Source organism: Rhincodon typus, chromosome 32 (assembly GCF_021869965.1).
Source record: "Rhincodon typus isolate 14 chromosome 32, sRhiTyp1.1, whole genome shotgun sequence".
Classification (NCBI taxonomy): Eukaryota; Metazoa; Chordata; class Chondrichthyes; order Orectolobiformes; family Rhincodontidae; genus Rhincodon; species Rhincodon typus.
Genome location: NC_063363.1, coordinates 20,004,161 through 20,029,683, shown reverse-complemented (window position 1 = coordinate 20,029,683; position 25,523 = coordinate 20,004,161). Strand labels below are relative to the sequence as shown.

General features: G+C 40.3%; 1 protein-coding gene across 1 annotated transcript in view; it reads right to left on the bottom strand.

Annotated features, from left to right (window-relative positions):
- igsf9bb (immunoglobulin superfamily, member 9Bb) overlaps positions 1-25,523 on the bottom strand; it is a 565,867-nt gene that overhangs the window by 67,539 nt on the left and 472,805 nt on the right. Inside the window, exons 9-11 of the mRNA XM_048615582.1 lie at positions 24,594-24,734; positions 20,403-20,519; positions 12,432-12,582 (exon numbers count right to left, since the gene is read on the bottom strand). Of these exons, the coding sequence (XP_048471539.1) occupies positions 12,432-12,582; positions 20,403-20,519; positions 24,594-24,734 (409 nt within the window). The remainder of the gene's footprint in view (positions 1-12,431; positions 12,583-20,402; positions 20,520-24,593; positions 24,735-25,523) is intronic.

Here is a 25,523-nt window from a genome sequence, read left to right as displayed (position 1 = left end):
TGTGTTATCTCTGACTCCAGCATCGGCAGTTCTTACTATCTCTAACTTTTAAATGAACTCTTCATTTTTCTTTGTTTAGCTATCTTTCAAATTTTCCTTCCTTTCTTGTCTGTGGCTCCTGAAGCCATGACAGTTGGAGCGCTGATACATCTTTTACTTCTTCCCTCCCTCTCTGCTGCACATCACTAACCAGGGAATAGAGACATGGGAAATGATGGGGAAGTGGGGAGCCATTAAATTGTGTGAAGGTATGGGATAGAGAGCCTGTTGCAAAATTGACTTCCCCGATTGAATTTGGTTTGACCTACTGTCTCCTATTGGCCAATTAAGGCCACTTAAGGATTTCATCCTGCAGCCACTGGTTTTCCACCAACAGTAGGAGGTGGGACAAGTCATGCCACGTGGACAAGCCATTCAGGTGTACCCTGGCACACCTGTCTGTGGCCTGGGTGTAGAATCCCTTCTTGCTTGGGCACCTGTGTCCAATAGAAGGACACTGTGGGAAGACCTACAGATCCCTATCCTTTAAACTTGCCTGGTTAGCTGTGGAAATGTGCACCACATTTTTGAATTCCAGCAGTGTATTCTTTTCCAGGTCTCTTGCGGTTCCACCATGGCCACTGCTCTAGGTAGCGCTACTGAGTCCGAAGAGTTCCCAGTTTTCTGATTGCCCTGTTTAGAGGCGCTACCAACCAATGTATGGTGAAGGTACTGGGAACCCTGATAGCAGGCAACTGACTGCCTGATTGTGATTCGAAACACACTGGGGCTCGCAGAAATAACTGTAGTAGGGTTGTCACCAGTTCTCTAGCCAGTGAGTAGGCTCACAGACACAGCCATTAAATCTAGCCCCATGTCTTTGCATCCATGGCGTTGCCCTGGAAGATTTCATTCCCTGGGGATTTACAATCAATAATTGTGATAACTGTGATCTGCTCTTTCTCATAATTTAGCACGGTATTTTCAATAGTACCTGTGGGCGTATGAATGAATAGTGAATCTCACAATGATTTTATTTTCATATTTGAGGCAATACTGAAATGAGTTATTTCTTAACACAATCTTACCATTAAGGTTAGAGTGATTTATTATCCAGCATTATTCATTGGGGTCTTAAGGATGTCTCAGAAGACTTACGTCTGCTGTATAAATCCAGCATGAATCTAATTGATTTTGTTTTACATTATGTGAGGGGGTGAATTTTTTTTTATTAATTCATAGGATGTCTGGGCCAGCAATTATTGCCCATAAAGGCAGAATTAACTTATGAAATTAAAGCCAGAGATGGAAATGGCAGTCTATCAAATCTTCAAATCTTATGTAAATTTGCACACGCAGCTGAGCTTGTACAGGAAAGAAGTTGCGAGTTGGGACTTACCGTATTAACAGAATACAACCTGGAGCTTTGGCTATTACATGACGGTATGGGACTTGTCACACAATTGGGAGATATGGGGGGAGGATTTTACTATGCTATATGAAACATAAACCAATGCTAAACAGGAAGTGATTGGATGGAAGGATGTTGAGTGAGTTACTATCAACTGATTTGCCTTGAATATGGTGAGAGAAAAGCTTTCTGCAACATTGTATATAACATAAAAACAGAGATTGTGTATTGTAATATTTTTTGGATGTACTCTACTGTCAAAGGTGCTACTGAAGTCCCAGAACTAAACTGCATAAAAACCTGACCACAGTTGGGGAACACTAGATAATCAAGTAGATAGAGACAATCATCAGCCCTGAAAGCTGTCAAACCAATTGTTCCTGTCATTTATAACAGATCTTGAAACAAGCCACAAAGTATTACTGCAAAAATAACAATTCACCTGTAAGGATCCTCAATAAAGAACTCTATAATAAACAGGTAACGACTTTAAATAACTTCCTTCATGTCTGACACCCAACTGATTTGCTGAGAATTTTCAACGTCGAAACCAAACAGAAATACAGAAAAACTGGCCATCGCGACTGAGCTTTGAATATGTCTGCAAACATAGTTTTCTCGTCAAAAATATTTTGTGACCGCCCCTGATCTTCAGTACACAGTCTTAGCCAGAGAGATTTTGTTATAATTGGTGGTGTGGCTTCTTTAAATACAATACCCTGCTGACTGTAACCTCAAGGTGATAATAAGATTATAGCTTAGCATGTAAATTAATTAATTGCACCCGTCGATGTGCAAAAAAAGTCCTAATATTTCACAATGCTAAATCACTGTGCATTTTTACCTCCATGGGAACAGAATAACAAAAGGAAAATGTAATTCATGATAGACAGAAACCCTCATCTAAATTCCAGTAGCCAACTGAAGAAATGTTGAGAGAATATAACCTTGACAAATGAGAGGAAGTGTGGATGCAACATTCAGTCAAGTGTGAAATTAAACTGAAAGCATTTGCAATGGAAGTCACTCTTTTCCTAAAACCCACATTGGTCTGAATCTAAAACTTTCTGTGGTGGGATGGACTGTTATCAAAAGTTAACTAGCCACTTCTCCAGTTAGCACTATACACTTAGAAGGGAACAGAGAGTAATCATGCGATGATACACCGGTGCTAACAGGACTACAATAATTAGAATCTGACTTGTAGCAGAAAGGATAGAAATTTAAAAGAAAACAAATGTAAACACAAATACCTCTTCAGCAGAGTTGAAGAAACCAATGGGGATTTATGCTCAGGTGACTCACTCAGACTCTCTGCTTGCCAGCAGATCAAGGACAGTGCGAAGGACACTTCATCTACAGTGGCTGACATACATCAGGGCTTCTAATTCAAAGATATTGAAGGCTGTCTCTACATTGAATCAGGACTTACCTTCCTGCAAAATTAAATTTTCCCTTTGTAAACATGTCGATGTAATGGTGCCATCAGTCAACACTATTGACGTGATAGGGGTGATTTCCTCTGTGGTGCATGTAGCAAAGCTATAAAAGACAATAGAGGCTTCTGACTGAATTACACAGAAACCAAATAATGTCTTCATTATTGGGTTTGAACAATGAAAGCTTTGGGGGGAAGACTTTTGAGCAGTACAACTTTAAAAATAACCTGTAAAGTATTGATTTTTAGGGGCCATAAATACTTACTAAAGAAAAGAAAGACTTGGATTTATATACTGCTAATCACACCCAAAGTGCTTTCAGTCAATTAAGAAATTTTGAAGTGCAGCCACAACAGCCAAGAGGCTAACTGCCCTGATCATTTTTGAAATAGTATTCAAGGTGTTTTATATCCATTTGAAAGAGCAGACGGGGTCACGGTTTAACATCTGAAGGGCAGTGAAGTTCCAAAATTGTTGCATTACTGCACTGCAGTCAGAGCCTGGAATTATCAACTGTGTCTCTGGACTCGCAGCTGAATCCATGACCTCTGAGTCACATACTAGGGTATTACCAACTCAGCCATGACTGACACTTACATTTTTTGACAGTGAATGAAAAGTAGGTTCACATAAACACAAAACAACAAGAAATTGTTGATCATTCAATTGAAGTACTCGCGGTTGGGTTTTATTACTGCAGACCTGCAGGACTGGGAAATACAAGACATATTGGGATGTAATTTTTTTAGCATCTATTTTTAGTGCAATACTTAATATGCTTGTGCTATTTTCCAAGCATAATAATCAGCATGTTAATTGAATGCAGATAAGAAATTAATGTGATCAAATTAACCATTGTAGTAAAAGCGCTGTATAGGAAGAATTAAATCACTTCAATAATAATCTTCTAACAGTTTACCTTGACACTTACAACTTGCACAATCAAAAATATATTTCAATATCTGGCAGATTTCTTTCATCAGAAGTCCCAGTAGAATTAAAGTCTGATTTCCTTTTGTACATAATTATATGTTCAAGTTCTGCTTTTTCACTGGCAAAACAGTCATGTGACTCCATTTCATGGAATAATACAACACAAAAGAAGACCATTCAGCCCATCAGCCCTCTCACTCCTCTGCTGTTCGTGCCCTGGGGGTGCACCAAGGTATTTACTCTGGGAGTCAGCTCGTTTTGAATATTATCCCTGGAGCTCTTAGATTCCTGCTTGATGGGGCATTGGCTGTTAGCTGCCCAAGGCTGATGAAGGAAGTGACAGTATTGTTCACCTGCTGTAAGAAATTCCATTGCAAATTTGAGCTCCTGGAATTACCTTGCATGGACTCTCACAGGTAATATCTGGATATTTTGGATTATGTTCAACTCTGCAGGGATAACTCTCTTTTGTACATGTCAGGTTGACACTGTTCCTTATAAATCTGCAAAACCCATTGTATGTGCTTTTACAGGCTTAAAAGTTTGAACATGCTTTCTGTACCAGAAAACTCGAAGGTAAGCTATCTCAATGAATCTTTACACCTGACCTTCCTATACTCACAACTCAACCTCCTCCTCAAGCAGCGACATACAAGTGCATGCACTTCAATAAATTTGTTCTTAACATGAACAGCATAAATGTACAGACAGTCACAACCTAATGGTTGATATCTTTCTGGATTGTGTACATTTATTTAGGGTAGAATTCACATTAAAGCTGGGATGGTCATTCAAGAGCTTTGAAAAGGAAGCCTCACTTGTTGGGAGGTAACATTAATAATGTTAAAAAGCACTGAAAAAAACAAAAATAAAATCGAGGCAAATTCTGGTGATCTCCGGTGGTGTGATATCTAATCAAAGTACCATAATTGTACACCACAGATAAATGACAGGGATGCTCTATTTCCACTTGTTACTCTTGACTTACTGAAGTTTATTTGAATTCTCACATTTAGCTGTATTTGGGTCAGCTTAGTTTTCAGAAATGAGAGCTAATTAATGTTTGATGATTTTATCTTTATTATTTGTAAGACCCTCAAAGGTAACTGGACTGACTGGTCATTTCAGGGTAAGTAACAAAAACAATATTTACATCAGTGTCAAGCACAGGCATCAGACTCAGCACTGATCTCTGTTATGTATGCAGTTCGGGGTATGTGCTGTCCCATTAAGACAACAGGTCAGGTGGCTGAGTGGGGGAGCTTGGGGAGTAGTCTAGCTGAACCTTCATAGAATCCCTACAGTGTGGAAACAGGTCCTTCGGCCCAACAAGTCCACACCTACCCTCAGAGCATCCCACCCAGACCCATCCCTTATAACTCATCTAATCTACACAACCCTGAACACTACGGGCAATTTAGTACGGCCAATCCACCTGGCCTGCACATCTTTGGACTGAGAGAGGAAACCGGAGCATCCGGAGGAAACCCACGCAGACATGAGGAGAACGTGCAAACTCCACACAGTTGCCCGAGGGTGGAATTGAACCCGGGTCCCTGGTGCTGTGAGGCAGCAGTGTTAACTGCTGAGCCATGAGCGGCACCAAAGACAGACAACAAACTGTTCCTGGTTCAAATTGCTGAGGGGCTATCTTTTGGTCTTTAATTAGTTTCTAATTAGACCCAAACATAATAATGTCAATACTAATAACTTCAAAATCAATTTTTTACCTAGAAACAGATGGGACATTAAAGTCTTCTTCTAGTGTGGAACCAGGTACCTTCTTCACATTGGATAGGTAGCAGTGAGACACCAGCATCATTAGCTGACTTTTCAAACATACAGCGCTGAAGTGCTAGTGCGAACATGACATTTACACTGCAGACGCATTCACAGTCATACAGTCAGACAGTTTTAAAGTATGGAAAGAGGCCATATGGCCTATTGTGAACGTGCCTGTTGTCAAACACCTATTTTAAGGTGAGAGGGAAAGATTTAAAAGGGACCTAAGGGGCAACCCTTTCATGCAGACGGTGGTGTGTGTATGGACTCAACTACCAGAGGAAGTGGTGGAGGCATCTGGATGGGTATATGAATAGGAAGGGTTTAGAGGGGATATGGGCCAAATGCTGGAAAATGGGACTAGATTTATTTAGGATATCTGGTCGACATGGACGAGTTGGACCAAAGGGTCTGTTTCTGTGCTGTACATCTCTATGGCTCTATCTCCTTGAGTCCCATTTCCCAGCACTTGGCCCCTAAACCTGTACATTATGGTGCTTCAAGTGATGATCTCATTCCTTCTTAAATGTTACTATGATTCTTGTCTCTGACACCCTTTCAAGCAATGAACACTAGATACTCACCACCACCTGAATGAAAACATTCTTCGTTAAAACCTCCTGCCCTTTATATTTTTGTCTGCGATTACAGACTCCTCCACAAAGAAGTAAAGCTTCTTCCTATCTCTGCTCCTCATACTTTTGTATACCTCAGTCAAGTATCCACTCAGTTTTCTCTGATCTAAGGGAAACAACCTCAGCCTATCTAGTCTCTCCTCACAGTTGAATAGCTCTAGCCCAGACAACATCCTGGCGAATCTCTTCTGCACACTCTCTGATGCAGTACATCCCTCCTGTAGTGTGGCAACCAGAAATGCACACAGTACTCCAGCTGTGGCCTAACTAACATTTTATAAAGCTCCAAAATAACCTCGCTGCACTTGTATTTGATGCCTTGATGAATAAAGGCAAGTGTCCCAAATGTCTTCTTCACCCATATGGTTAGCTATTTGTCTGACATGAACTCAGGAAGAAAACAGCAACCTCACTCAAGCAATTGCATAGGCCACTATTTGCCTTTACTGCTGATGTTGGTTTGCTTTGCAAGCTGCTTTTCCTCAATCATGAAGAAAGACATTCAATCGTACACATTTCCTAAGGCAGTGTTGCTTGCTAAAGCAAGTCAATGATATTTTTTTCTTTTCTTAATTGAACCTATTTTCCTCAAATCAACCTGTTCAGTGATGTTATTAAACATCTCTGGAGCAGGTTAGACCTGAATCCAAGTCTCTCGGTCTAGGGGTAGGGATACTATCACGTGCCACAAGAGGGCCTAGCACATCTACTATAAACATGGTAGATATTTGCTGTGTCACAGAGTTACTCTGGCACACACACGATGCTGTTAATGAGGTATTAGAGAAAGATTTCTCAAGTAGTGATGGTATTTGAAAGCAAATAGATTAACAAATCATCTCACTTGAACCTCATTAAGCTCTTAGGGTGAATAACTATCATTAAATACGCCAAAGATCTTCATTTTTGCTGCATGTTACTAGCTAACAATTTGTCACTTTTAATCTATTAATTAGTGCCTTTGAATTGTGTAAAAGTGGCATTCTCCACAGTTGCACAATTGAGACTGTAAAACACGATTTGTTAGTTAGATACAGTATAATATTAAATTACTTAATGAAAATAGCCTATGTTATTTAGCGATTACTAAATAGACTGAAAGAATATTTCAAGTCTACAGCTTTGATGAAGCAATTTGTCCATGTAAATTTCGCATCAGTTAAAAAGAAGTGAAAAATGGCTATTTCTTCTTTCAATATAGGGTGGAATCTTATAGGAGTTTGAGCAACAATGGCTATGGTGAGATGTGCAATAGAATTGAATGGGATGTCCAGCAAGGCTTATCCCGATGTCGAGTGCACTGACTCCATCTTTTATGTTTTTCACAAGCAATGTGGAGGGATTCTCACTAGGCACTAGCAAGATGTCAATTAGGGGGATTATAGCTTGCTAAACACCTTGTTGACAGTTGCATTAATATTGAGCTTCCAATACCAAACTCTCCAAACATGCTAGATGTTGAGAAAACTCAAGGAAACCAGAACAGGTACCTTACGGATTCAGCTCGGTGTTTGCTTTGAACGAATTCCTATGAAACTGCAACCCAGGGCACGATCCACAGGCACCAACTGCATGCATCCCTCATCCACAGATATTGGCATCTGACATCTGTCAATCCCTCACAACCATCGTGGTATCTTTCTGATACACTGGCAGTACTCTCTGGAAGCAGAGACTTGCACTGCAAAGGACACTGGCAACTAGCATTGGAAGTTTGCAGCAGAGACACTTTGCATGTACAGACAGGAACCCAGCTCACAGATTAGACCAGGTCACATCTCAGGGCTGCTAGTTTGCTTTCTTTGCACTCGCCCACTTAGTGCCTACTTGGAAGCTCATGACATCACTACCTTAGTTTGTGCTGCCCATTAGCTCAGTCAGAGAGCCAAGTAGCTTGTCTTCCTGGTTAGTAGTCCTTAATCTCAAGGACGTACATCTTGCTATATGGCAGTGTGCTATGTCAATCACGCTCCTGCAACATGTGCCAGTAGCTTTCATGCCAACGTGTATCAAGCGTGTGTATCAAGCAGGTAGCCATGTCTCAAAGTTTTAGGCGAGTTTCCTCACTGAAAGCCATGGAGGTACCTGTCAGTCAGGGGTCTCGATACAGTAAGTGAGGGTCAGTCTCCAATACCAGTTGACATGGATTGACCAGGATTGGCCACAGTCAGGCATCTGTTCATGTTGGTCTTGTGCCTTTGTAGTCCGGGAGTGGGTGGGGGGGGGCGGGAGGGGTGGGTGGGGGGGGGGGTGGGGGGGGGAGCAGGGAGTGGATGTGTGAAGCTCGTGGGGTTTCGAGGATTGGCTACTGGAAAGATATTGTGGAAATTCAGGCTCTTAGGCAAAGAGTGAGTGAGGAGTGCTCCCTGTCACCTTCCATCGTGCTGGAATTTGGAAGTGCACAATGGGAAATAAATGGCTGCGCACACATTTGAAGTGGGCAGGATACGTGACTCAACCTGTTAATCAGGGGGCTGTGGCAACCGATAAGAGGGATTTTAATGGGAAAGAACATTGTACACAGAGCCACATGCTATACATGACTCAGGTCTGCAGGGTCCCTATTCCCCAGCCATCCTACAGTATACAGAAGGGCACAGAGGCTGTGACGCGACAGAAATGATGCATGAGGAGGACCAAAGTTGTTTGTATGACACAATACCATGTATTTGTTCATTTTGCTCCCTAATGATGCAGTCAGCTCTCAGCTCAGACCTCCATCCATGGAACCTTATCTGTGACTATGAAGTGATGCCAAATGTCTTTTGGGCTGATACAGAGGGACTAACAACCAGGTGTATAGTTAAAACAGATAAATTTATACAAAATTACTATTACAAGCCATTGTCATCCGTGCCACCAAAGTATCCTCAATAAGTTTGTCTTTCTCTCCTTCCCGCTATGTCTCATGGTGGGATAGTGGGAACTTCCTTTCCAGTGGAGCCTGTTGGCCCTGGAGGTTTGGTTGGACAACCCCAAGGGTACTTGTGTCTGGACAGGCTTGCCAGAGGCAAGTTGACCCTCCTTGGCTTGAATGTCCCTGTCCTCCTGTTGCCATGCCTTCTATCCTGAGGACCAATAGGTTGGCCAATGGACTGCATCTCTCTAGCAGCGCTTGAGGGTGCTGGACCTGGCCCTCCATGGCAACTACCAACTTGCTCTTGGAGGCAGCTAGACAATAGCATGACTCGCTATATTGATGCAGCTTCTGGGCAGTGAGGCTCACTGTGTCCCACATGCCTGTTTGCTGCTCCTGTTCCTTCCCTTACATGTCAATGATGTCTCTAATTGATGACACCACTGGGTCCTCTCCTGCCTGGGGTTGAGCAGGTGCCTGTCTCCAGCAGCATCTGAGTTCCAGCAGACAGCAGCATATCTTCCTCACCAGCAGTGAAGCTGTTAGGATGATGTGCTCACGAGCTTCTGCTCCCATACTTTCCAAGCCTAGCATGCCCACTGAGGTGTCAGTATCGGCGCTGGTGGGAGTGCAGGAGGAAGCCTTGCCAATGCTTCCTCTGAGGCCTTGACACTGTTTTCTTCAGAGGTCAAGAAGGTGGGCTCTGCGGAAGCTGGTCATTTCATCACAGAGGTCATGGAGATGCTGGAGACAGGAGAGAGAAGTCATTGTGGCCAGTGGTTAGAAGTGGTGTGTGATCAATGAGACTGACAGTGGGGTTAATGTGAGAATTACAGTGGAAAGGAGAATGGTACTTAACTGGGTTGATGTGGCTACGGTACATTCCAAGTCATAGGAAGATTAAATGCATCTGTAACAAAACTCCTTTATCTCACCAGCAAAAATCACCAGCACACCATTTAATCTTGGAATCGCCAAAAATCTTTCATTTTGTGGTATGTGTGTCAACAAAACATCGATCAGATCTCAATTTATCCTCTGGGTCCTGTAAAGACTATGGTTTGCAGTGCTTACCTCTGCATTCCTTCGCAAGATAGGTTTAAACACAGTAATATTTTGATATTTGACAATCAGACAAATGCTTGCCTAATCAGGGTATTTAAATTGAGAACTAAGTTTCTAATTCTGATTTTGTATGACTTCTCTTATGCTGACTCTGACCTATTTAAACTTCAGAATGCCCCTTTGACACTTCACTAAAGTACCTATCTATTTTTAATGTCTGTGTTGGGGAGAATGCTGCGTTTGTCTATATGTCAGGGATTCAGCACTAGTTATGTATCCATCCCCTCCTACATTAGGAATTTAATTTCTGTTAAATGTGAAGAGAAATAGAGATTAATTAATACAAAATAATTGAAAAATTATAAAAATAGGAAATAAATCGAAAGAAAAAGGAAATGAAATAATAATGTGCGGAACAAGGCATTTAAAAAAATCCACTGATTTATAAATGGTTACAAAATTATATGTTGCAATAATTGAATCACAATAAAAGATTGATTAAAACTAGGTTACAAATTGAACACCATTTACATATTTAATACTTATCATGTAAAATTCTAATTCACAGCATTTTCTTGATTTTAAAAGAAATTACAGTGAGGCACCGTTATTGAGCATGATTATCAAAAATATTTTTGCTCAAATCAGTCATTCTTTGAAAAAACAACTGTGTTAAATCTGAAATCAAATACTTGCAGTAGAATATCTTTCTAACTTTGAGACTGAAAATTTATGATTGATTGAAAATCACACTTACATGGAATGCGCTTGCCATATAGTAACAGAGGCAAACATAGTCCAATCGATTATGAACCATTTGAATACTGCAATAGGAGTTGGAGGGGCTGGGTAGGTGTGGCTGTGGGGTGGGAAAGGATTTGGGATCTTTCTTTCTAAATTAATTAAGCTGGAGAGACTAGTTAGGCAGGTGTATCAATGGCACAAAATTGTTCAGAATTGCACCAAATTGACACATTTTTCACTGAGATATGGCAAAGATAGTCATTGTGCAATATTAAAAAAAAATTGGTATTGATTTGCTGAGGACAGCTCTGGAATTCCCTCTTCAATCCTCTTCTCCTCACATTCCCATCATTAGAAAGTCACAGAGTCATTGAAATGTACAGCACGGAAAAAGACCCTTCGGTCCAACTCGTCCATGCCAATCAGATATCCTAAATAAATCTAGTCCCATTTGCCAGCATTTGGCGCATATCCTTCTAAAACCTTCCTATTCATATACCCATCCCAGATGCCTTTTAAATGATGTAATTGTACAAGCCTCCACCACTTCCTCTGGCAGCCCATTCCATACATGCACCACTCTCTGCACAAAAAAGTTGCACCTTAGGTCTCTTTTAAATCTTTCCCCTCTCACCTTAAACCTATGTCCTCTAGTTTCGGATTCCCCCACCCCAGGGAAAAAAACCTTGTCTATTTACTCTATCCATGCCCCTCATGATTTTATAAACCTCTTAAAGGTCATCCCTCTGCCTCCGACACTCCAGGGAAAATGGCCCCAGTCTATTCAGCCTCTCCCTATAGCTCAAAACCTCCAACCCTGGCAACATCCTTGTAAATCTTTTCTGAACCCTCTCAAGTTTCACAATATCTTTCCTACAGCAGGGAGACCAGAACTGCATGCCGTATTCCAATAGTGGCCTAACAATGTCCTGTACAGCTGCAACATGACCTCCCGACTCCTATACTCAATGCACTGGCTTGAAGATGATCTTCAAAACTTCTTAGACCAAGCTGTTGGTCACTTATCCTAATATTTCCAGCCTTGGCTTGGTGCCTGAATGAACTCTTGTGATGTGCTTTGGCACAGTTCACTATATTAAAGATATTATAGAAATGCAAATTGTTATTAAATTGCAAGCATTCGAAAACTGAAACAGCTGAGTGGCATGGAAAGGCACAACACCCAGGTAGATGGAAAAGGTCTAGCAACAATGAAAGGCTTGAAGGAAAATCAAAATAGCAGTTGCACTTTGTGTTAGAGGTCCCCAAATTTGTAAAATAAAACAATAAATTTTACATTATCACTGAACCAGCTTGGTTTCCTGGAATGCAGGTGTAATAAGCAGTTTCAGGAAAGTTACATCTAAAACATTATTAGTACAATCCAGTTTACTAACAGGGTCTACCACAAATTGGCTCTGGAACCAGCATTTAATTAGTGTTTTTGCAATGACTAATTATATACACAGTTATTCATATAGCCAGAAATTTGTAACATAGGAAGTCAAGTACAATAACTCTATTCTTCATGACATACATGAAATGATCATGCAGACTGCAGTCAGGTTATAACCTGCTGTACTTACCGATTACAGTCAGATGTGTGCTGGCAGTGATGCTTGTGACAACATTGGTAGCGACACATTCCCATTGTCCATGGTCTTCTTTGCTGAGAGCTTTGAATTGCAAGCTGCCGCTTGGAAGGATGTTGTGCTTGCTTTTACTGGGCTTCCCTACCTTTAAAGGATCAACAAACCAAAAAACAGGCATCAGGTCAGGATGATAAATTCCTACTTTCTCAGAACCTAAGGTAAGCTAAAAAAAGATTTTCCCCTTGGTTTATGTTTTGTAACTATACACACATATTAGAAAGAAAACAAATCCAGAAGTGCTTTCCTTGCAATTAGATATTGAGGAGCACTCAGTGCTGTCGTCAAGAACAGCAGCCAATTTATGCATGGTGAGATTCCACAAACAGTAACGAAACAATTAACCAGATAATCTATTTTTAAGTATAGATTGAAGGATAAATGTTGGTCATGAAACTAGGTGAAATCCTGATTCTTCTTCAAAGACTGTCACAACATCTTCTCTGTCCGCCTGAAGGGAGACAAAGGAAAACTGGCCTTAAATAAAGAACAGAAGGTGCTTGAAATACTGAGTGTCTCTGACAGCATCTGTGGAGACAGAAACAAAGTTAATATTTCAGGTTAATAACATTTCTTTGTCATGGGGCAAGTTAGAGCTCTGAGATGGTGTGTAAGGCAGGAGAAACGAGTTACAAAATTGGTGAGGTACAAGACAAACAGGGATGGTGGCAGGAGAAGAACAGATTTCAAGTAACAATGACAGAACCTTTGTGAGCAGCTAGTGCCCAAAACACAAGAGGTGAAGGAGAGGACCTGAATGTAAAAAAGAATGTACCATGTAGCTGGTAGCCTTAGTTGGAGTGAAGAAGTGGAATAGAAAAAAGTGGACAACAATGGCAGTTCCCAATGGCGCGATCTAGAAAGGGTAATATGTCAGAGGGAGCCATCCAGGTTTATCAAAACTCTTGAAAATAGGACGAAAGGTCTGCTCTGTGAGCAAAACATTACTGTTCAGAAAAGTAGGCATAGAGGTGAAGGCAACCGAAGAAGAGCTCAACATTGTATCACACTCATAACTCGTCAAGGTAGGAGCGCAAGGGGATTAAACTAAGTCTTTTTCTGATCAGTCATTTGGGTTACAGAGATGAAGTCAAAAACGTTGCAATTGATAAGAGGTGGGTAAGAGGAGAAATTAAGGGGAAGGGATTTCTTGACCACTGAAAGAATGAAGAAAGTATTTTACTTAAAGTGCTATCCAGGCCAATTGACCAAATGGATCAGTGGACCAGGGCAGCTTTGAGATTGGGTGAAGAAGTGCTGGAGAAGAGAGAGGTTGTGAGGTTGTTGGCTTGCTTGCCGAGCTGGCTGGTTATCATACAGACAATTTGTCACCATGCTAGGTAACATCATCAGTACGGCCTCCGATGAAGCAATGTTGTTCGACTCCGTTGGAATTTATATGATCCGGTCTGTTAAGTTGGGTTGTGTCATTTCCCGTTCTTTTTTGCATGGGTTGGTATATGGGGTCCAATTCCACATGATTGTTGATTGCATTATGCGTTGAAAACCAGGCCTCTAGGAATTCCCGTGCATGTCAGGTTGGCTTGAGCTAGGATGGTTTTGTTGTCCAAATTAAATTGATGGTCTTCATTGTCCGAGTGCATTGAAATGTGGGAAAGTGTGTTGTGTCATTTTGCTGTTAGTTGGTGCGCGTGTATCCTGATAGCTAGTTTCCTTCCAATCTGGCTGATGTAATATTTGTTGCAGTCATTGCAAGGTATTTTGTAAACTATGTTGGTCCTGCATGTCATGGGTTTGGGATCTATGGTCCTTGTGAGTGTCTGTCATAGTGTGGCTATGGGTTTGTGTGTTACCATGATTCCTAGTGGTTGTAGGAGTCTCATTGTCAGTTCTGATATGTATTTGATATGGGGTAGTGTGGCCAGTATCTTGGAGCGTACTATGTTCACTTGGCATTGTCCATCTAGTAGGCACCGCTGGATGAAGTTGTTGGGATATCCGTTGTTCGCAAATACCTTGTATAGGTGCTCTTTCTCCTTCTTGCGCAGTTCTGGCATGTTGCAGTGTGTTGTGGCTCATTTGAATAGTGTCCTAACACAGCTTTGTTTGTGGTCGTTGAGATGATTGCTGTGGAAATTGAGGATTTGGTCAGTGTGGGCTGCCTTCCTATATACTGTGGTTTGAAACTCCCTGTTAGTCATTTGTTCTACTCTAACGTCTCGGAATGGAAATTGATTGGTGTCTTCCTCTTCTCTCGTAAATTTGATTCTGGTGAAAGCCTTGTTGATGTGATGGTGTGTTTCTTCTACCTCGGTGCGTTTAATGAGGACAAATGTGTTGTCCATGTATCGGATCCACAGTTGTGGCTGTACGAGGGGGAGGGTAGTGCGTTCCAGTCTTTGCATGACTGCCTCTGCAATAAGTCCTGAGATTGGTGACCCCATAGGTGTGCCATTGATTTGTTTGTATATTTGGCCATTAAAGATGAAGTGTGTGGTGAGGCATAGGTGCAGTAGCCTGAGTATGTTGTCCTTGCTGATGGAGCTGTTTAACATTGGCATTCTTGCTGTATCCAGTAATGTGGCAAGTGTTTCTTTGGTATGTTAATGGACGTGAATACTGCTGTGATGTCAAAGGATACAATAATCTTGTCGTCATTGATTTTAATGTCCTTGAGCTTGTTAAGGAATTCCTGGGTTGAGTGGATGGAGTGGAGTGATCCGTCGACCAGGTGTTTCAGTCTCTGTTGTAGGTCCCTGGCCAGTTTGTGTGAAGGTGTGCCTGGTAGGGAGACAATACGTCTGAGGGGAATGTCTGATTTGTGTACTTCGGGTAGTCCATAGAAGTAGGGGGTGTTTGAGCCTTCTGGTTTCATTTTCATGTGCTATGTCTTGATTATTTTTCCTTCATTTTTTAGTCTCTTCAGCATTTGGGTGATCCTGTTTGCTAGCCACGGTGTTGGATCTATCTACAACTGTTGGTAAGTATTTGTATCTGTGAGCAGTGCCTGTTCTTTCTCAATGTAGTCCGGTTTGTTCATAATGACGGTCTTGCACCCTTTGTCTGCTGGTAGGATTATGATGTTCCAGTCTTTCTTGAGTCCTTCGAGTGCTTTTCTCTCTGATGTGTTGAGGGTGTCCCATTCATTCCCCTGATTCAGTATAGGGATTATAGTTTGTCAGATGGCTTGTTGTGTTTTGTCTGTGAGTTCATTACGTTTTAGTGTAGCTTCCAGAGTGGCCATGAATTCTATTCTGTTCATGTTTCTGTGGTTGTAGTTTAGTCCGTACATTAGGACAGCTTGCTCGGTTTCTGTAAGTGATCTGCTCGATAGGTTTCTTACCCATGATACTGGTTTGTTGTTGTAGTGAATCACTTTGGTCAGTTTCTCCTGTGGAGTGTGTTTATTTTTTGTTCTGGTCCTGTGTTGTGTGATGGTGATGGCCTGTTCCCAGGGTTGTAGTCCTTTGCTGGTCGGTAGTGTTTTGGTGTAACGATTTTTGGCACAAAATTTCTCACTTGTACTTGCGGGAATTTCTAGAGGTCTGGTTTTCAACCTGTAATGCAATCAATAAATACATGGAATTAGACTCCATATACAAACTCATGCAGAAAAGAACCAGAAATGACACAACCCAACTTAACAGACTGGATCATATAAATTCCAAATGGACTAGAACAACATTGCTTCATCAGAGACCGCACTGATGATGTTACCTAGCATGGTGATGAAACATCTGTACGGTAACCAGCCAGCTTGGCGAGCAAGTCAACAATCTCATCCACAACCTGAGCTACAAATCTTCACAAGAGCTTGTGAACATACATGTGACAGCGCATGAGACTTTGGTTAGATCTCATAATATAGTAAGAGCTGTAACCATGATTGGATCCAAAACATGAAGAGGGAGGGGAAAAAGTTTTGGACAGGTTTGTAAGAGTTGACGGCCCCATACAACAGATTGTTGAAAATCAGCTAGTATAAAGTGGGTGCAGGACAAGTAATAGATAGCTGTGATTACATCCTAGTTGTGTGCATTGACAGCTCAGTTGAAAGAGTAGAAACTGCTAAAAGAGATCTGAACCCACTAACACAAGTAAGAATCAAATCTGCATCTCAAACAGAACTGGTAACCATCTTAGCTTTCACAAACATCAAATCCTGAATGTCTTCTTGCTCCCTGAAGCAGATGAATAGGCAGATGGGCTCAGGCAGATATGTGGATGATGCTTTCAAAATGTTACACCTGACTACGAAGCAGTTTCTGTTTCAGAATGCAGCACTCTGCACCTTCGTTACTCCTTCATAAAACAACCATTCAGGCAGTTTTATTTTCCTTAAATAGACAGCGATTTGCAGCTACTTTGAGCTCACTTGGAATCCAAAGCTAGATTGGGAAATCACCCAAGGGAAGAAGGAAAAATCAGGACATAAAAATAAACTACCATGTGGCGTGTAATTACGTTCTGTCCTCCTGGGAATGTAGAAAACAATATCACACATCTTTTTAGGTAATTTACAGTCAAGAAGCATTCATGTAATTGTATAAACAGCCAGGGCACATTTCAATTCTTAGAATGAGAAATTTCAATCCGCCCGTATTCCCTGAAGCCCTTTTTATTTGATTGAGAAATGGTTTTAATGAAATGGAAAAACGATCCCTCCCCTAGGTGAACATTTATACTCTCTCTCTCTTTCTTATGGTATTGAGTATACAATTTTCCTGTTTATTAAGCTTAATTTTCACAAAGGTTTGTCAGGAATATTAGGAATCATTGCATGCAACAGTTAACATGTTATCTATCAATGCAATGAATTACTGGAAAATTTCCATCATGTAAAAATCTGCCCCCCAAAACCTAATTTGTGAAATATGCTTCATTTCTTTTGTGGCATCCAGGTGAACGGTAAGGATAGTTTCAAGGTAAACATAGGAAAATAAGAAATATGAACTGGACTGATTCATACAGATCTCCCGTTTAAATAAATCATGACTGATTTATCTCAACTCCACCTTCCCTGCACTATCCGCAGATCTCTTAATTCACTTACTATCCAAACATCTATCAGTCTATGTCATGAATATAGTCAATGGCTAGGCATCCATAACTCTCTACAGTACTGAATTCAACGACTCACAAACCTTTCAGGGAAGAAATCTGTTCTTAGCTCAAAGCGGTCAAGCCATTTTCTGAGACTGCGACCTCCAGGTTCTAGACTCCGCAGCCAGTCAGAACATTCTCACAACCTCTAATAAACATTTAAATGTTTCACAGAGACAATCTAGTATTCTTCTAAATGCGAGAATATTGACCTTGTCTATTCAATCTCTCCTCACGTGACAATCCCTTTCTCCGTGGAAGTTAGAGAAGCATGAGGTACAAAGGAATCAAAAGATGTGTGAATACTTTGTTGATGTTAGAAGAAGAGGGGTTGGAGGAGGCTCATGTTGAGCATAAACTTGGGCTGGTATGGTCAAATGGCCTTTTTTTGTGATAAGTACATTACTTTGTAATTTTTTTCTTGGCTGAAAGTGCTGCCTTGTGCTGTTGTGTGGTTCCAGAATTGCTATCCATCTTCATCTGCCTCTTTGAAATGGTGAGCTTTCATAGGTAATCCAGGACTGCACTTCAATACAGTAATGAGATTGCTGAACTATCAGAGATGCTGTCACTTGGAGGAAACATTAAACATTCCTTGCTAATGGACATAATAGATCCCATGATACCATTTGATGAAGAGCAGTGGGGTATCTTCCAGTGTACTGGCCAATAGGTGTTCCCCAACTAACATCTAAAACAGATTATCTCATCAATTAGTCTATCACTATTTGAAAGACATTGCAGCGTTCAAATTGATGCTGCATTTCCTTCATTACAATACTAACTATGCTCCAAAACAATAAAAACACTCATTTGCTTGTGAAATACTTTAGGATGTCTAACTGTCTTGAAAAGTGCTATGTAAATGCAAGTCTTTCTTTTACTTCATGGGATTTTCAACTATGGCAGGCCACAAATTCTAGCAGTTCCAGTCCTTATTTGACGTATATATCCTTATTGTTTGTAATGATTTTCACAGGACAGTCATCAGGGATGGAGAGACTGCATTGACTTTCTAATTCTACCTAGGGGCTTTTCAACTAATTGTAACAGTCCAATTATGATAGATCTTTTTAAAATCAGAATCATATACATTCAATTATCTAATAAAACCATGTAATTGATTAAATTACTTTTAAGAGATATGTATTTTCCAAATGAAAACCAAAAGAACTGCGGATGTTGTAAATCAGGAACAAAAACAGAAGTTGCTGGAAAAGCTCAGCAGGTCTGGCAGCATCTGTGAAGAACAGAATAACGTTTCGGGTCCGGTGACCCTTCCTCAGAACTGGGTTAAGATTAGGGTTAGGGTTAGTGTTAGTTCTGAGGAAGGTCTGCCAGTTCTGAGGAAGGGTCACCTGACCTGAAACGTTAACTCTGATTTTTTCTTCACAGATGCTGTCGGACCTGCTGACCTTTTCCAGCAACTTCTGTTTTTGCTCCATGTCTTTTCCAAATATCACTTGTATTCTAAATTTGACCATCATCATTGAGGGTTTTTGTAGCTGGGGAGCTCCACAATATTTGCAGACTGATTTTCCCAATGCACAGAGGAAGGATTTAAATTTGGGGAGATGTTGGCTGGTCTTTCTCTCTCTGCTATCTCATTTAAAATAGCTGTTTTCAGTGGGATTTGGACTGCATACTCAGCCTCAGAACTGTCACAGATCTAGTGTTGCAAATAGAGATCCACTTTTGAGATACACAAATACAAGAAACCGACTGCGGCTATAAAATATTCTCTGAACAGATGATACTTGGAAGAACTTCTTCAACAGATCAGGCTACTTTGGAGCAGGTGGTTTAAAAGCTCAAAAATCCGCTTGGATTTATATCTAAAAGCAATAACAAAAGAAGAGTTCAATATGTTTTGGGTAAAATACCAGAGGAAATGTCCTGTGTAATGTTTATACATTACCAAAGAGATTTTGCCAGTAAACACATCTTGCTTGCATTCTTCTTCCTTCCCTGAATTCTCTTCACCTTTGCTCTGCAAATAAAGTCCATGTTTTCGCAAACACTTTCATGAAATACATCTTCTTTCTCTGTATTTCCTGCACCAAATTTATGGGTATTTGAGGGATATATTTTAAATTCATGAAGAGGATACGCATTCACGAGATCTAAGTTCCAATGCTACCTTTAAAATAATGTGTCTTTTATCAAGTTATGAGCAATTAAATGCAATATTTTCCATTCTTTTATTTAAAACAGCTGAAATGAATTGATACTTTTTCTTTTAGTTAGATATTGTTGACTTGGACAGCATTTATTGCCCTTCCCTAATTGTTCTTGAGAAGGTGGTGGTGAGATATGAGCCTGTAAACAATGTTAAACAACTCAGAATCTGATGCAATTAAAACAAAATTTGCTTACTCAGCTACGTGACCTACAGCCTTGCTCATCTGTTCAGTAACTACGATAGAGTGAAAGAATCGCAAACATAGAAAAATAGGAAATAGGAGCTAGTGTGGGCCATTTGGCCCTTCAAGCCTGCTCCATCATTCAATATGATCATTGCTGATCGTCCAACTTAGCACTGTTCCCACTTTGTCCCAGTACCTGTTGATGCGGTGGATGCAGGATCTCTTGTTATTTTTAAACCCGACACAGATAGATTTTTGTCCAGCAAACATATTCAGCGATTTGGTCCACCGTCAGGTAGATGGAGTTCGGCCACAAATGAGCTATGAATTTCATTGAATGGTGAAACAGGCTCGAGTGACTGAACATCCTACTTCCGCACATATCTCTTTTACAAGGTCGCTAACCCAATACAAGTTCTGTATCTCCCTGGCCGCTTCATTAATGTTAGATATCATAAGCTAAAAAAGATTCAGATACCTTCCTCCAGGAGATTACTGGGAATGGATCACCTGCAGCAGCACATGGAATGACCAGTTCTCGGCCTACTTCCTGCCGATACTCCCAGCCTGGTAGCACCGTAAAGTAAGGAGGATCCTGAGGAACAGAAATGATATGTTTCCAAGTTCATTTAAATTACTATTATAAAAACTATTTTCCAAGGGTGTTGTTCTACGTTTCATTGCTGATTGTAGCAATTGCAAAAGAATATACAAATTGATGTCCAAATTATTGTAAAATCTTTTCATTACCCAATATAACAATTCTCAGCCCAGACTTTTCTTAAACCATTTCTGATGAATTCTGCCTCTGCCCCGAGGGTTAATTATACAATTATACAGGCGTTTTATATTACATTTACTGACATGAAAATTTATAATGAAAAATATAAATATCAGATGGACAATCTTAAAATAGGGAATGAATGCATATTCATTCACCATTCCAAAAACCTCAACTGTCAAACCTCACCACCATTCTAGTATTTGCTTCTTTAACATGCCATGATCAAATCGCCTTGCAAATGATTGGTCTCCAGATTCAAATAAGAACCATAATGGATTCGATAAACCATTTCCTGTCACATCGTCAGCTTTATTAATGACCTTGTCAATCATGATCTTTCCCTTCAGCTCCATTTATCGTGATATTGTTAAATATCATCTATCCATCTGAGAATTACAACGAAGTTACATTTATGTTATTCCTTCAAGCCCAAAAAATTCCCAAACGACTTCACAATTTGAGCTTGAACGTAAATGCAAGTCAAGGAGTCGTGAAGGGTGACCAATGGTGAAACTGGTGAGGTCGCTTTTAAGGATATTTGAATCTGGGAAGGAATGTAGCAAGGAGGTTTAATTAAAACTGTGTTAGCAGCAGACTGCAATGTGGTCTAAGGCCATATCATTCCCTTTCTGTAAATAGCTTTTACACCAACCTTGCATTTTGTGTTTATCTTCAAGGTACAGCCTTACAATGGGAATCTCGTGAGCAAAAGAACAATAACTTGCATGGCAAATTGATAATATTAGAACTACAGGTCACAGCAACAGATCAGGTAACACCGGAAAATAGAATTTGACAGTAGGAAGTTAGTGCTTTATAAAAATTAATTATTGAAAGTCTTTGATTTGAACTGAGCAGAAAGATATTTATAATTTGAGTAAACATCAATCATTTTATAAAAATCAGCATGTGATTCTGTTATTTTCCAGAAAAATACCTTGTAAAATCACGATGCACCTCAGTCTATTCAGTCTGTTCACTCGTCCCTCTGGTGACCTGTGATACATATTGTGCTCTAATAGGTCTTGTTATATTATGGTGATTTGTTGAGGCGTTTTCAAACTCATTACCAAATACAAGGTAACATTTTTCGTGAAGGGTTCCAGCCAATGCTGAATGAAAGGCTGCAAGCAAGGCTTTGGAGGAAAAAGCCTGATTGAACTTGTGACACTGATTGATTCTAACCGCTTGGTGGTTAAAATCCAGCATTCTGTTATATTGGACCATTCTCCACCCAGTCTACCTTCTACAGGCAAACATCAAAGCTGAGTGCCACATCACATAAGCTGTTCCACATCAAAATGTAGTATTCATTTCCTTTAAAACAGTGTTAACCCTTTAAAAGCCTACATCTTTTCTTGTGGCATTCTTCTGATTTTTTTTGAGTACTCATGTAGGAATATGATAAATGCAAGTACAAGTACATGGGAAATACAGTAATTAATCTTTCCAAACTTCAACAAATCTCACTCAACCTCATCCTTTGTCCTGTGTTTTATGTACACAACACAGCTGTGTGTTCAATGCAAAGTCTTTACTGAAGTGAACTTTAGTCTACCTGCATTGTGCATGTGTGTGTCTCTTGGTAGAAGTCAGACAGCAGAATAGGATAGAAATTTGTACATGATTGCATTTCAATCCAACCAATCCCCTTTTTAATCAAGAAGCAAATTTTCATGCATTATTGTGCATATTTTCAATTATCCAAGTTACCAAACATACAGACAACTGTTCTCTTTCATTGAATCAGAGATAGTAGGTTGTTAATCCCATCTTTCTGTGCATATAAATTGCTGACATAGTCCTTAAATCCTGTTGATCTCTTAACAGTACATGTGTGTGTTGTCATTGGTTGTACATCTGGATCAAGTTGTTTCACCAGGGAGTGTCATTCTTACATCATTTGTTGTTGCTGTGGTACATACAGTTCCATTTCTGTAATTGAGTTATTGTGGATCTCTGGATATGACAGTTGATGTGTGTTCTGTGTAGGCGGTGCATTCACCTTTTCTTCTTCAGCTGCCTGCTGCTGAGGAACAGCTTCCCCAAATGAGCGAATGGACCTGTGGTTGCAACAGTATATGTGATTGTTCACTTACACCACAAATAATTCATGCAACAACTGCTCCACGCAGGGAGCTGAGATGCTACTTGTTCTGGCTTTATTAAGGGCATTGAAGGTTTGTGTTTTGAGTACTTTGTACTCCAATGCTCAAATCTAGCAATGATCTTGCTGAAATGAATCTGGCTTTCTGTTGTTGCACCATGATTTTTTTTCACGACACCTGCTACTAGTTCTGGCTTTATTAGATGTTGGCAGAGTGTTTTGGGTGAATTGTGATATTAGTCTTTGTAGTGAATTACATTCAATGCCATCAACAGATGTGTTTGTCCAATCAGGAATGACCTTATATTCATCTGTGTGGAGTTTGTTTGATTTTTTTCGCGACTCCTTTGGTGACTTTCACTGCCACCTCAGTCTTTTGACTGCGGCTTGAGTGGAGATGACTTGCTGTGTTGCATATCCCAATGATTTATGAGAGAACTAAATACTTTGTTCATGAACAGGAGGTCATTGTCGCTCATGGCCATGTCAAGAATGACAGCAGCTAAAGTGTGCTTTTAGACATTTGATAATCTCAGTGTTAGTTATTGAAATTAACTGATCCACCTCCCAGTAGTCAGAGTAGCCATCAACAGTGACAAGATAGTCATTTCCTGTTGATTATCATATTGGTAATCCATTCTGTAGACATTGTCACTTTCTTGATATCCTCTTCTTCAACAGCTCTACCATCTTGTCTTTCAGATTGGCCTTCAGAGCAGATGGAACTTTCCTTGGCGGATGCTGAATTGGTCTTGCATTCTTATCTACTTTGCAATTATATTCTCCGGCAAGACATCCTAACCCTTTAAACACATCATTGTACTCCTCTAGGATATGTTCCAGACATATCTGCTCACCACCTATGATCTAGAAACATGATTTGGAACAGCACTTCTTGAAAAGTTGGTGGGTGCAAAATGTGCTATATAAATGCATTTTTTCTATCTTGCTTTCTTTCAACATTAAAATAAATTCTGTTCACTTAAAACTACTTGTTTATTTACAGTAAACTAGTTCAAGGGTGCGATACAAAGGATTCAATTGGTATATTTTGACTGCCTTTGGGTTGTAATGAGAAAAACAAGGAATTATATCCTTCAATCTTTCAGCATTACCAGTGGTAATGTTTACAGTTAAATACCTCTGATACATACTATATTGGAACTGCATTCAATTTTGAAGGGTAGCCGAGAACAATAAACAAATTCATACCAATGTCAGCAGGATCTAGTAGCAGTTTTCACTGCTACTCAATGGCTGTCTTTGCATTACTATGATTGTTGCACAAAATGATGGTGTTCACTTGATTGAGGCTGTCCTGCTCACATGTTTTGAGGCATACAATATAATACAGCTTATTGTATATGTATAGAAATGGCAGCAGAGACATCACTGAGCCAAACAGCACCACAAAGGAACAAATGGATACCACGACGCTGTTTGCAGGAGTTCATGCTGAGCTAAACTTGAAGAAGAAATACCAAATGTGGCAAGTTTCCAATGAAGAACTTTTCATTTAGAGCTTTATGATTTGCAACGGACCATTGGGAACTAGGAAGGGAAACGAAGTATTTCAACCAATGAGCATTAAGATGTTGATAGAGAGTCCTTTAAACTTTAACAAATGCAGCTGGTAACTGACTTCAACAGCCTGGCTTCTGAATAATATACATTTTTTAAAAAACTGAATTGAACTCATGGACACTGTAGGTGGTTGGCAGGACGCCCCTTATTTCATGAAGCTACACACAAGAATGGATTAATCAATTTCAGCTTACCTTAAGCACCAGTCGAGCAGGGGTAGACTGTCCCATAGTACCTAAAGTATTGTAAGGCACACAGGTGTAAGTGCCAAGAGCTTCTTCTGTAGCTTCTTCCAGTGTAATGGTCCCGTCACTTAGCAAATTCCAACCTTGAAACTGCCAGGAAAAGTTACTGTCAATGATCAGAACATCCTTGTAAAGCAGTGTTTTAGTAAGTCTCTTAGTAATGTACCAGATAGATCTGGTGGCAAATAACCATCATAATGTGGTGACAACACAGTTCTTTCAGTTCAAAGACATGATTTCCAAATTAGGCTCTACTCACCGTAGGTGTCAATTCTAACAAGTATCAGTTTGGTTTGGTCAGCAACACCTTTACTTTTGGGTCAGAAGCTAATGGGTCAAACCCCAATGCAACACCTGAGCACATAATTTAGGCTGACACATTAAATTAAAGCTCCTCCTCTCTGATCAGGCAGACATGGAAGATCCTGTGACACTGTTTTGAAGAGCAGGGAGTTCTTGTGATCTCCTGGTCAAGATTTATCCATTGTTCAATATGAGATAAGCAGATGGAGTGGTCATTCATCTCAATGTGGATTGATGGACCTTGCTGTGGACAACAGGTTGCACACTCACTTGGAAAACACTAGTGACGATACCTTAAACATAATTAATTTGCCATGGAGCATTTGGAGACAGCCTGAAGTACTATACAAAGACAATTTCTTACTTCCACTGTACGTCAATACTCCCGCAATTCAAGGTCAGCTTGAATGAGTAAAGATTTAGGGCTTGATTAAGCCTGCTGATTATCTGGTGGGTTGAGTGTATCAAAAAAAACCTCAAACTTGAATGTGGAGATTGTAGGAACTGCCAATGCTGGAGAATCTGAGACAACAAGGTGTAGAGCTGGATGAACACAGCAGGCCAAGCAGCATCAGA